Below are 12930 nucleotides of genomic sequence, written 5' to 3'. Positions count from 1 at the left end.
CTATTTATCTACTTGCACTTTGATGTGCTTTCGAACTGCTAGGTTGGCAGGAGCAGGGACCGAGCAACGGGAGCTCACCCCGTCGCGGGTATTCGAACCGCCGACCTTCTGATCGGCAAGTCTTAGGCTCTGTGGTTTAACCCACAGTGCCACCCACGTCCCACAAGTTAGTATTATCTCCCGCTAAAAGATTGCATTATTTTCAGTGAGTTTACCCCGCGCATAACTTAGTTGGATACAACCCAAAGCAAACAGAATAAATAAGTAAACATAGATGTGTATCACTTCTCAACACCTCGAGCACGGTGCTTAGCAGTGGAATCTATTTGGCTGTGACTCAAGCAAGAGGCGGCTCTCAAGAGGAGAGAGGACAGCAGCAAAACATCTGTATGAAGTAAACCATAGCAAGGGGAGTTCCTTAAAGAACCAGATACATTTAGCCTAGAGAAAACGAGGCTCAAGGAGAAATGGGTGAATCAGATTTCCAGATTCTGAAAAATACATCTTATAGGACGGGGATGGGGTGGAAACTGTTTGCTTGATTCACTTTGGGCAGGACGAGAATTGATCGGTAATGCAACATGCAAGGATTTCGATTCCAAGGTCCAGTGGCCACTTTTGAAACAGGTTCTGGGCCAGACTTCAGATTTTTCTTAGTTACCCACGTATACTTGCCCATGTTCTTATGACATGGAGGCAGATCTAGGGAGATGCACAGATCAAAGCCAGGATCTGATCTGACGAGGTCATTATATAAGGAAAAGGTAAAGGACCCTGGACAGTTAAATCCAGTGAAAGGCAACTATGGGGTTGCGGCACTCATCGCTTTCAGGCCAAGGGAGCTGGCGTTTGTCCACAGACGGCTTTCTGGGTCATGTTGGCAGCAGGACTAAACCACTTCTGGCATAACAAGACACCGTGACGAAAACCAGAGTGCATGGAAATGCCATTTAGCTTCCCTCTGTAGCAGTACCTATTTATCTACTTGCGCTGGCGTGCTTTCGAACTGCTAGGTTGGCAGGAGCTGGGACAGAGCAACGGGAGCTCACCCCGTCGCGGGGATTCAAACCGCTGACCTGATCAGCAAGCCCAAGAGGCTCAGTGTACTTAAATGATGGAACTGTGGTGGAGCCTAGAAGGGCTGTAGTGCTGCTTGCTCCCCAGTGACCTTGACCACAAGGTGTACACATGTGCAGGCGAGGAGGGCTTTGTCCTGAATCCCACTGCCTGGTCCCAACAGACGTGGCCAGACACCAACAGAAGTGCCAAATGACAAGAGGAGTATGGAAACCTGGGGCAAACGAGGCAAAATGATATGCCACTATAAAATCTCACAGCTGGTATTGGAAGGCAAGTGGGGCAGCTCTCCTGTCCCAAGATGCATTAATTCAGAGCCACGACCGCTCATCCTTTGATGAAACCTGTTCCCTGCAGGCCAGAGATGCAGCAGGCCAAAGCCAAATAAAGGAAAAGTCCCACAACCAAATAAACGAAATACATCATGGCTTCTTTTCCCGGTCCGAGAGGTCTGGGATCCTTTAATTTGAAATCAAGGAAGAGTAGCATTTACATAACTCAAGCCACTTTGCCTCTTATCCTCACCGGGCGGCTAATTTCGAGAATGCGAGGAGAAGGAACGTATTGGAGAGCCGCCTTGGAAACCTGGAGTGGATCGCGTTTGTCGAACGTGTAGATTTTGGGTTTGGAGAGCTCATCGTACTTTGCTGCTCCAGCAGGATGGTGGATTAGTTTTCTATGTGGCTCTGTAGGAGTGAACCAAAAGAGAAGCAAAAATGGCTAAATTTGACGCAAGCAGCCTTTTCCCCAAAAGATTCAAAGGTCTAAAACCTAGAGGCGATGCAAAATCGCTCACAATCGTTGAATTTGGGAGCATTCCACTGTCTTGGGGAATTCACATTATAGGGCAAAACTAGCCGACAAGTCTCATGTCAGGATACCTCAGAAATCGTTGGCGTATCAATGATATCCTTGGAAGATAAAGGTGGCATATACATGCAATTAATATGGAAAGGAAGAAACTTGTGACAGAATGAGTGTGTGGAGGCAATGGCGCCTCTCTCATGGGCAGGTGGGGAAACTGATTATCCATCCCTGGGTAATCAAATTTTTCAGATTTCCCCCCAAGTTTTTCAAAAACATGTTTGAGCGCATAAAAGATATGCACCACGAAAGCTCTCAGACAACCTTTGGGTCTGTCTTGCCCCCTAGCCTGATGCACATCTGTTCAGCAGCCAGGTGTTGACAGGTGTTGCTTTTCTTCCTGGCCCAGAGGCAAAGAAGGCAGTTGAACCCCCAGCAAAATAATAGAAGGCAGTACAGTGGTACCTCGGGTTACATACGTTTCAGGTTACAGACTCCGCCAACCCAGAAATAGTGCTTCAGGTTAAGAACTTTGTTTCAGGATGAGAACAGAAATTGTGCTTCGGCGGCATGGCGGCAGCAGGAGGCCCCATTAGCTAAAGTGGTGCCTCAGGTTAAGAACAGTTTCAGGTTAAGAACGGACCTCCGGAACGAATTAAGTACTTAACCCGAGGTACCACTGTACTCAGGTGTGTGCCTTACAGCTGAGGGTGAGATGCAAGGCAAGTAGTTTTAAAAGTTAGGTGGGAGGTGCCCCCCCTCAAGCAGAAACAAAAGTCTTCCAAGTTGGCATCTGCAATCCGACTGCCGACGGCTTTTCTCTCAGGGCAGGGGGGGGTGCAGGTAGCCATTCCCGCACCGCTCGGCTGTCAGAAGGGGGATCTCGGAAGCCGGTGGGAGCCCTGCCACCAATGCACTTAGGCACCTGTGTTTGTACAGCAATATTCCCATGTTCCTCATCTTCTAAAAATGGGAAGGTTTATTGTTTAAGTGAGCGGCAGGGTGGCACAGCCACCCCACCCGCTTACGTATCCCAGAGGAGCCGCAGCTAGACTTGTCTGGAGACTAAGCTATCGTCATTAGCAGGAAGGTGGAAACGTATCTCTTACTCTTTGGAACGGAGGGCACAGTCCGTGGTATGGCTAGAGCAATTATCCTTTGCGTGGGAACAGCGGCCAGTGCTCCTTTGCTCACCTGAAGACGAGAGACAAAGGACAGAGGAAGAGCTGACTGGATCAGGCCAATAACCCATCAATTCCAGCGTCCCGTTATCACTGTGTCCAGCCTGCGGTTTCTAGCAACTGGTATTTCAACTGTGGAGGCAGAGCCAACTCAGCTCCATAAACTTGCCAAATCCCCATTTAAAGCCACCTACCATAAATAGGTACCGCTCCGGCGGGAAGGTAAACGGCGTTTCCGTGCACTGCTCTGGTTTGCCAGAAGCGGCTTAGTCCTGCTGGCCACATGACCCAGAAGCTGTACGCCGGCTCCCTCGGCCAATAAAGCGAGATGAGCGCCGCAACCCCAGAGTCGGCCACGACTGGACCTAATGGTCAGGGGTCCCTTTACCTTTACCATATCTTTCTGTGTATAAGACGCCCTCCATGTACAAGACAACCCCTATTTGTTTTGAACCAAAAATAAAGAACCCAACCTTTTAGACCTCAAACAGAACGGCTTTGATATAGCAACCCCCCAAGATTGCCCCAAGTCAGGCATAGGTAAACTCTGCCCTCCAGATGTTTTGGGACTACAACTCCCATCATCCCTGACCACTGGTCCTGTTAGCTAGGGATGATGGGTTGTAGTCCCAAAACATCTGGAGGGCCGAGTTTGCCTATGCCTGCCCCAAGTTGTTGAGCTCTTTTTTTGAGATTGCCCAGGGGCTCCAACGCCCTGCACCCCCCATAATATATTAAAGCATCAGCAGTGGTCACCCTGTAATGTCTGGCAGAACTCTGTGCTCTGGTTAATAAGTGGATTGGCGATTCTGGCAGCTTCTTCATGGCAGCCGCAGGAACATAGCAACCCCTGACTGCGCACGAGACCACCCAAAATTTTTGGGAATTCACCCTATACCAAGAATTATTTCCCAAAAATTTTATTCTTTTTGTAAACCACTCTTGAGGGGTTTTTAAATGAAAAAAGTGGGGAGCCGCCACTTAAAAGGACTGTTCTCTTGATGCCACCTTCCATGGTGAGGGCACATGAAGAAGGTCTTCAGATGACAATTTATAGTATAAGTTATACCATATGGGGGACGCAGGTGGCGCTGTGGGTTAAACCACAGAGCCTAGGGCTTGCCGATCAGAAGGTCGGCGGTTCGAATCCCCATGACGGGGTGAGCTCCCGTTGCTCAGTCCCTGCTCCTGCCAACCTAGCAGTTTGAAAGCACGACAAAGTGCAAGTAGATAAATAGGTACCACTCTGGTGGGAAGGTAAACGGTATTTCCGTGCGCTGCTCTGGTTCGCCAGAAGCAGCTTAGTCCTGCTGGCCACATGACCCGGAAGCTGTACGCCGGCTCCCTCGGCCAGTAAAGCGAGATGAGTGCCGCAACCCCAGAATCGGTCACGACTGGACCTAATGGTCAGGGGTCCCTTTACCTTTACTTTTATACCATATGGAGGAAAGGAGAATTCATTATACAACAGCGCCAAGACCAGGTTGGTAGGGGCTTTATTAAATGGTCTCCTTGGAGGCCTCCCCAATTTTCAAGTGGTTCGTCTAAATAAATGCTTCGGTACCACTGAACCAAAGCACGAGCAAGTATGCCAGAAGCAGCTGCCCCATGGCCAGGAATAATAGAATTGTAGAGTTGGAAAGGGACCCAAAGGAGCATCTAGTCCAACCCCCCCTTGCAATGCTAGAATCACAGTTAAGGTAGCAGGCCGGCCAGGGGTATACATACCAACGGATATAGGGGACGGTTTATTTCCCAGGCAGACCGGTAAGGCCGGGGCTGTGACAGTTCTATCAGCCTTGACGACGCCTTCACCTTTAGGGCTGCAGCTTTTACCGGCCACGCAGCAGTGGGTCTGGATTAGGGGGAGAATAAATTAGGAATTTAGCAATCTAGTAAGAAGAAAAGCCCGCCCACACCTGCAAAAGTCAAGCATAAGGCAAGTTAAAGCAGTCTTTGTGGCACTTTGTGGCAAATCCCCAACTAGGGACTAGTTTACCTTGCCCTATGTATTCAGAGGGACGCGGGTGGCGCTGTGGGTTAAACCACAGAGCCTAGGACTTGCCGATCAGAAGGTCGGCTGTTCGAATCCCCATGACGGGCTGAGCTCCCATTGCTCAGTCCCAGCTCCTGCCAACCTAGCAGTTCGAAAACACATCAACGTGCAAGTAGATCAATAGGTACTGCTCCGGCGGGAAGGTAAACGGTGTTTTCATGTGCTGCTCTGGTTCACCAGAAGCAGCTTTAGTCCTGCTGGCCACATGACCCAGAAGCTGTACTCCGGTTCCCTCGGCCAATAAAGTGAGATGAGCGCCACAACCCCAGAGTTGCCCACGACTGGACCTAATGGTCAGGGGTCCCTTTACCTTAACTTTATGAAGAGGATTTGCCCCCTCAATGTGGCTGTTGTTACAGAGGGAACTAAGGCGAAAAACCTAACTGTCCAACTCTGATTCTGTTACATAGAAACCAGGCTTAAATTTGTCCCCTGAACAGAACAAAGTCGTCACAACCAAAACTTGGTGACCTGCAGGTGTTTCTTCATGGTGGCCCCCTGATTATGCAATAACCTTCCCATAAAGGCTTGCCTGATGTCCACTCCATAATCTCTTACAGTGGGAATATTTTTCTGTTGCTCCTTGATTCTTCCACCAAGCTCTACAAATGCATTTTAGCTGCTGTGTCTATGCTGGGTTTGAGGGTTACTTACCTGTATTACCGTTTATCCTTTTTATTACTTATAATTGATTTCATTGTCCAAAACATTGGCATGAATTTTAACAGGCCTGTAAATCACCCAGAGGTAAATGAGATGCAATGGGCAAAAAAAAAGTTTCAGGCAAAATACATCTATGTATTTTCTGTTTACAGCTGTTATTCTCTCCCCCCCCCCCCAAAATAAAACCCCCGCCCACCCAGTATGTGTTTTGTTTGGTGATTTTTTGGTCTGGTTACATTCTCTCCCTACCTGTCCCCGCTGTAGTCTGAATTGACCTTTTTGGATCGAGACAGGACTTCCTGCCGGGGAGTTAAGACTGCAAAAGAACAGGTGGAGGAAGAAAGGTAAATAGATGTGAACATTGATATAGCCTTGCCAGAATGCGATCAGATTAGCCCATCTGCGCCAAGAACATCATCTTCTCCCCTAGCTTGACATTAGGGGGGTGGGAGAGAAATTTGATTCCTTTTTCATTTAAGGGCAAGCCTCTCTAATTCACCCCTTTTCCAAAACAACACGCAAACACAGCCCTCCTTCCAAAATTTGCACTTTTGCGAATTTTGCAGTGCAGTTCTCCAACCAAGAAAAGCATACAGAAAAATTCATGTGCCAGAACCGGAAATAGCTTGCAGATACTTAATGGGCTTAGGATTTTACTTATGTTAAGTGATGAATTAATATGTTTAATTATATAAGGTGAAGATTTAAGGATGTTAATGTTTAAGTTAAATTTCATAAAAATTGGGATTTGGAAAACTGTTAAAAGGACATGCAATGAAATTCAACCAAGGGGAAGCGAGGAAGTCACTTAACAAAGTTAATAACTGTAATTTTCAATAAGGCTATGATGTATTTTTTTATGTTTGTCTTGTGTGTTTGTTTGTTTATAACATTGTGAAAACCAATAAAATTTTTGGAAAGAAAAAAGAAAAGAAAAATTCATGTGCTAGGATAAAGCATGCGCAAGACCACATGTTAAAGAAAACAGTTCAATTCTTTTATTTTCTTAACTTGCCTGGAACTGTTGTTCTAGGCTGCGCCTTAGGTATCTTATCTACCCAGTATACAGAAGGCCTGCGGAAATAGAAAGGAGGGAGAGATGGTTAGAGATGAGTTGGCAGAATATCTCCCTCTCCTGCAATTGTGACACCTATCCTGCTGCTCCCTTCGTGTCAAGAACAGGCCAGTCCACTTCCGCTCAGCCTCTGTTCTGGTGTTTATCTGCCCTCACCCTTTTAGTATTAATGAATATTAATTTACAAAGCCCTGATCAACTTAGGCCCGGGGGCACCTCAGGGTAGGGTTGCCACCCATCCCTAGAAAAACGAGCATCCTTTTTCTTTTCACATATTCAAGCTCCTCCTCCTCCTGCAAATTGTGCGAGGAGGGTGGTTCCGGTGGGGAGATCACCGAAATCACCTGCGGCGGCATCGGCGGTCATTCCCTGAATTGGCAAGGCTCATTCAACATCAACAAGCAACCCAGTCTTGTGGAACTTCCTTTTCAACCTTTTAAACGCCTGCTGGAAACTTTCCTGTTCTGCCAGGCTTGTGCAGACAGTGAAGAACGCATTGTTCCATCTGATTTTAACATTTCTGCGTGGTTTTTGCTGTCTAATGTGTAATTGTTGTAAACTGCTCTGATGAAGCAAGTGTTGGTAAGGGAGGGATGGGCAGACCTCCTCCCTCCAGCCCATAGATCTCGCCTGGCAATGCCATTTCATCAAAACTGTGGGCATCTCCCATCATACATGCTGTCAGGTGCTGGGCAGTTAGAGGTTCAGCAGCCAATGAATGATCAGGAACCTTAAGGTGTGACCCTGATCAGTGCTGGATTTACCTATAAGCTAAACAAGCTATAGGGACGCGGGTGGCGCTGTGGGTTAAACCACAGAGCCTAGGACTTGCCGATCAGTAGGTTGGTGGTTCAAGTCCCCATGACGAGGTGAGCTCCCGTTGCTCGGTCACTGCTCCTGCCAACCTAGCAGTTCAAAAGCACGTCAGAGTAGATAAATATGCCCTGCTCTGGCGGGAAGGTAAACAGCGTTTCCGTGCACTGCTCTGGTTTGCCAGAAGTGGCTTAGTCCTGCTGGCCACATGACCCAGAAGCTGTACACCGGCTCCCTCGGCCAATAAAGCGAGATGAGCGCCACAACCCCAGAGTCGGCCACGACTGGACCTAATGGTCAGGGGTCCCTTTACCTTTACCTAAACAAGCTATAGCTGAGGGTCCCACTCTTGGCCCGCCCCCCCCCCCCCAAAAAAATGTAAAGGGGGAAAAAACCCCGGATGTACATTTCCAAAATAAAAGATACAAAACACATAAAATAAAACCTAGATACAGCAACAGTATTTTGTGTTGTGTAGGCTCCTATGATGTAAGTCATGGGCCCCGCCTGCTAGCCTGCTCCCTAAAATATCACTGGTTTGCTCATTTCTATATAGAGGGTGCCTACATTCTGCATGGATTGGTTGCATGGCAACATGCGCAAGTGGCTTGAGATACCTATGAGGTCCATAAATGACCATATAGCATATATTCAACACAAAAAACAGCGGAAATTTGTGGTTGACAAAGGGCAGCTGGACATAGAAAGGACCCCATTACCTTCAGTAGCTTAGGGCCTCGTCAAACCTAAATCCGGCCCTGCCCCTGATTCTGCCTTGGCAAGGGAAGTTTGCATGACAAAGTCCTTGATCCTCGGAGTGGTCTAACCTTCAGTCTCTCTTCCCAGGGAACACTGGGAATTGCAGCTGTACGAAGAGAATTTGGGTCTCCCGACAACTTTTAGCACTCGTAATAAACTATACAGCTCCAAGGATTGCTGAAAGGGAGCCATGGTTCTCCAGAGTGGAAGACCTTCATGCAACGCATAGTTGAACTATGGACCTCACTCCTACAGATGGCAGGGATGGCTACCAACAGGGTGGCTTTGAAAGAAGATTGGACCAAGTCAGGGGGGGCACAAGGCTATCACAATGGCTCCCCTCTGCCTCCACAAGTCAGAGGCATTGATATTTCAGAACACCATTTGCCAGAAGCTACAGGAGGCGAGAGGGACAATTTGTAGTATAAGTTATACCATATGGGGGACGAGGGTGGCGCTGTGGGTTAAACCACAGAGCCTAGGACTTGCCGATCAGAAGGTCGGCGGTTCGAATCCCCGCAATGAGGGGTGAGCTCCCATTGCTCGGTCCCTGCTCCTGCCAACATAGCAGTTCGAAAGCACGTCAAAGTGCAAGTAGATAAATAGGTACCTCTCTGGCGGGAAGGTAAACGGCGTTTCCATGCGCTGCTCTGGTTCGCCAGAAGCGGCTTAGTCCTGCTGGCCCGGCTGTACGCCGGCTCCCTCGGCCAATAAAGCGAGATGAGCGCCGCAACCCCAGAGTCGGTCACGACTGGACCTAATGGTCAGGGGTCCCTTTACCTGTACCTTACAGGTGGTGAGAGTGCTCTTGTTTGTTGCCGATCCAGCAGGACTCTTAATGTTCTCTAAACGCACAGTGCAGATAAGGCCACAGTGCAATTTAGCTGGATGCAGTCCTGGAAATGCTATGTTAAAACTAAAACGGCGGTTGCTCCTGCTGGGGTTGAGAGGTCTAGCAACCAGGTTTTTACCTGCAGAAGACGGTTTGGTGGATAATTTTCGGCTGGGCAAGGATGCTGGTGCGGTCTTGCTTCTGAATCCATTCCGGAGGCATGAGTTGACAGGGCACCTGACTCTGGAGACCTCCAGATCACCCAACAGGCAGACTAAGCATGTGGTTTAGAGTGCCAGCAAAAACAAGAGATAATTTTTTTGAAATATGTAAGTTGATTGATTGACAACCAAAAAGTACATAGTAGCAAACAAAACCTACAGAGCAAATCTTGACTGAGTTTAGTCCCAATACTACTTTTTGATGTCAGAGACAGCAATGTGGAAGGCCAAAGGAAACAATTTATAATGGTTTAAGCTAGTGACCAAGTGTTACATTTGTTATCAGGGACGGGAGTGGGGGGGTGGCGGCATTGATGAGTAAGAATGAGCGCATACGTCAATTTTGGTTTCTCATTTCCCCAAACTTCACTTCGACATTTCTGCAGCAATTTGCAAATTAATAAGAAAAACTCCTAAAAATTCACTGACGTTTTAGAGCAAATTCCCCCAAATTTTGCAGGTTTTACAGGGTGTTTTATAGCTTCAGCAATTCTGGGGAGGCGGGAGGTGAATCACAAATCTAGCAAGCCGACCAATGCCATTTTATAAGTCTACCTAGAAACTGTCATAGGTATAAACCTTATATTAATCATATATATTTGAAACTATATACTGTACTGTGTATTATTTGAAAATATTGATACCGACCATCACCACTAGGGGGCAGCCCTGGCCAAAATATCCACACTGTGTTTTATTTGCAAAGGTGAATCTGTTCTGCCGTGACCACAGTGCGGGAATTAGGCCTGATCTGTAGATAGGAATTATTTGTGCAACGGGAGGTGAACTGACCTGATACTTACCTCCTGGACAAATGTGCTGATCAGAAGGTATGTCTTATCTACCAGATCTCACACCTCTGAAATAGTCATCCGACACAGTCCTTAGCTAAAGAAAGAAAGAAAGAGGGGAGAGAGAGAAAAAAAGATTAAAACCAAAATTTCATTTTATACATTTTGAGAGTGAAATAGAATTTTCATGTGCCGCTCCACAGATTAAATATAATAATAATAATAATTTATTATTTGTAGCCTGCCGATCTTGGCTGGGTTTCCCCAGCCACTCTGGGCGGCTTCCACGAAGACCAAAAATACACCAAGATGTCACACATTAAAAACTTCCCTGAACAGGGCCATCTTAAGATGTCTTCAGATTAATGTGAAATAGATTCACCTACCCTGAGAAGTAAAGAGTCATGTCTTTCCTCACTCTGCATAGGGACATAGCAATCAGCCTTTTCCCCCAAGGCAGAGACCATTGGGCCCATCAAGCTCTGTACTGTCTGCACTGTGTGGCAGCAGCTCTCCAGGGCTTCAGGCAAGGGGACATTTCCAGCCCCACCTGGAGATGCCATGGGGGGGGGGGGTCAACATTTGTTAAGGGTGCAGAGAGTTACTGAGAGACCCTGGTTCCTCTCATACAATCCCCAGAGTTCCCTTCGAAGAGGGATTGGTTGTTAAACCACGCTGGGAACTCTAGATATGGATAGGAGAAGCCACTGGGGGAAACAAAGGAGGCTGAGAGTTGTTGGGGGGTGGTTAAAAACTAGGGAGCTATGGGAATTGCAGCTCGGGGGGGGGGCGAGGTCTCTGAATGTCTCAGCACCCACAACAAACAATACACTTCCCATGATTATTTCCCATGGCTGCTTAAAGTGGTTTAAATATATAGTGCCCCCCTTTTCTTTCCAGCCTTGGTTGCCCTCCCCACATATCCCCCCCTTTCCCCCTTCAAGATACTAGCCTGTCCCGAGTCTATCCATGGCTCAACAGAGTGCATCAGTGCTAGCATCTGTTGCCATGGAGATGGTGACAGCGTCTTCCGTTGCCAGGGAAACCCCTTTGGACCAAATACCTAGCTGGCAACGGGAACATTAGAAGGATGCCTTGCCGGATCAGACAAAATGGTCTGTCCGGCCCAACCTTTCCCAACCTGGTGCCCTCATGATGTTTAGGACTGGGACTCCCAGCCCAGAGCTAGAGACCCAGGGTCGCCTTCCTCTGCATACTTGCCAGCTTGTCAACGTCCTCCTTAAATTGTGGTGCCCAGAATTAGACACAGGACTCCAGGTGTGGTCTGACCAGGGCAGAAGTGAGCCGTGAAAGCTCACTGGGTGACTTTGGGCCAGTCACCATCTCTTAGCCTAAATGCCATGGTCCAGTCTACGGGCAATCGAAGTCCCGGCTGAGGACGCCGGGACCGGGGACAAGATGGCGGGGTGGGAGCAGGAACGAGAGTCCAGAAGTCAGGGGTCTAGGGTCAGGAAGCAGGGAATCACGAAATCAAGGGTCGAGAAGCAAGGAGTCACAAACTCGAGGGTGGAGAAGCAAGGAGTCACAAAGTCAAGGGTCCGAGGGTCGAGAAGCAAGGAGTCACGAAGTCAGGGGTCCGAGGTTCGAGAAGCAAGGAGTCACAAAGTCAGGGGTCCGAGGGTCGAGAAACAGGGAGTCACAAAGTCAACGGTCCGAGGGTCGAGAAGCAAGGAGTCATGGTCAAGGGTCCGAGGGTTGAGAAGCAAGGAGTCATGGTCAAGGGTCCGAGGGTTGAGAAACAAGGAGTCATGGTCAAGGGTCCGAGGGTTGAGAAGCAAGGAGCCAAACACAGCAAGGCAGGAAACATGTTGCTGTGACAAAGAGCCGAAGGGAAATGCTGACCTTATATCCCTTCCCGGCTCTTGCCACCAGGTGCTGTGAGCTACCAATCGGCCTCACCTGTGCGGCCGCGCCTTGTCTCTCCAGAACAAACTTAGGAAGGCCCCAGTCCTGCGAAGCCCTACTGGTCACAGGGCCTGGCCCCTGCACGCACTCCTGACACTAACCTACCTCACAAGGTTGTTGAGAGGAGGGGAATCATGTACACCGCCTTGAGATTTGTGGAATAAAAAGGTCTATGAATGATATAATAATTTGGAGTGCGGCAGTACCCATGCTTGGAATTCCCTGCCCTTATTCCCCCTCCCCAATTTCTATTTTTTCTACCTATCTATCTTACAGCTGTGTTGCATACTCAAACAAAACCAAAGAAAGACAACTCCCTACTCTGGAGATAATCTGCAGGGCATAATGTAGGAATCAGGGCCTTCAGGGTGGTGGCACCTGCCCTGGTGTCCTTTGCCACCTACCAAAGACCTTCCTCTTCCAGCAAGCCATTCAAGTGAAGCTCTCTCCCTTCATCTGCACTGGAATTGTTTGAAAGACTTTTGCATCGTTTTATTGCTTGCCGCTTGCCCCCTTAGGCTCCTTCGGGGTGGGGGTGTAAAGGCAGGGTATCCATTTAATAAAATTAATAACATGACACATTTTTATGTGTGCGTTATTTTCACTAAGGCGGTGTTTCCGAACACGAGGGTTGCCCGGGACACTGGCGGTCTGCAGAGTCATCCCAAGAGGTTCATATCCTTTCCCCTGCTTTCAGATAAGAATGAGAATTCCCTCCCATTGTTCCAATGG

The 12930-nt window shown here is 48.2% G+C and overlaps 1 protein-coding gene and 1 long non-coding RNA gene across 3 annotated transcripts; one reads left to right on the top strand and one right to left on the bottom strand.

Moving 5' to 3' along the window:
• Positions 1 to 1506: 1506 nt before the first annotated feature.
• Positions 1507 to 11292, bottom strand: SPMAP2 (sperm microtubule associated protein 2). Of its 2 annotated transcripts, none has more exons than XM_080989273.1 (8): positions 11225 to 11292; positions 10285 to 10369; positions 9400 to 9534; positions 6797 to 6855; positions 6031 to 6097; positions 4791 to 4917; positions 2991 to 3075; positions 1507 to 1763 (listed from the first exon to the last, which is right to left on the bottom strand). In XM_080989273.1, exons 3-8 carry the CDS (start codon positions 9480 to 9482, stop codon positions 1576 to 1578), a joined length of 609 nt encoding a protein of 202 aa, XP_080845399.1. In that variant the 5' UTR covers positions 9483 to 9534; positions 10285 to 10369; positions 11225 to 11292; the 3' UTR covers positions 1507 to 1575. The 2 variants fall into 2 exon arrangements, with proteins under 2 accessions (XP_080845399.1, XP_080845400.1); XM_080989274.1 differs by lacking the exon at positions 11225 to 11292 and adding an exon at positions 10659 to 11008.
• LOC308467556 lies at positions 11283 to 12775 on the top strand. The gene is made up of 2 exons (XR_013981212.1): positions 11283 to 11928; positions 11965 to 12775. It is a non-coding gene; the product is annotated as an uncharacterized lncRNA (long non-coding RNA).
• The last annotated feature ends 155 nt before the right edge of the window (positions 12776 to 12930 follow it).

Source organism: Podarcis pityusensis (assembly GCF_964106645.2).
Source record: "Podarcis pityusensis genome assembly, chromosome: 18".
Classification (NCBI taxonomy): Eukaryota; Metazoa; Chordata; class Lepidosauria; order Squamata; family Lacertidae; genus Podarcis; species Podarcis pityusensis.
Note: the sequence above shows the minus strand (reverse complement) of the source record. Positions and strands in the feature narration are given on the sequence as shown.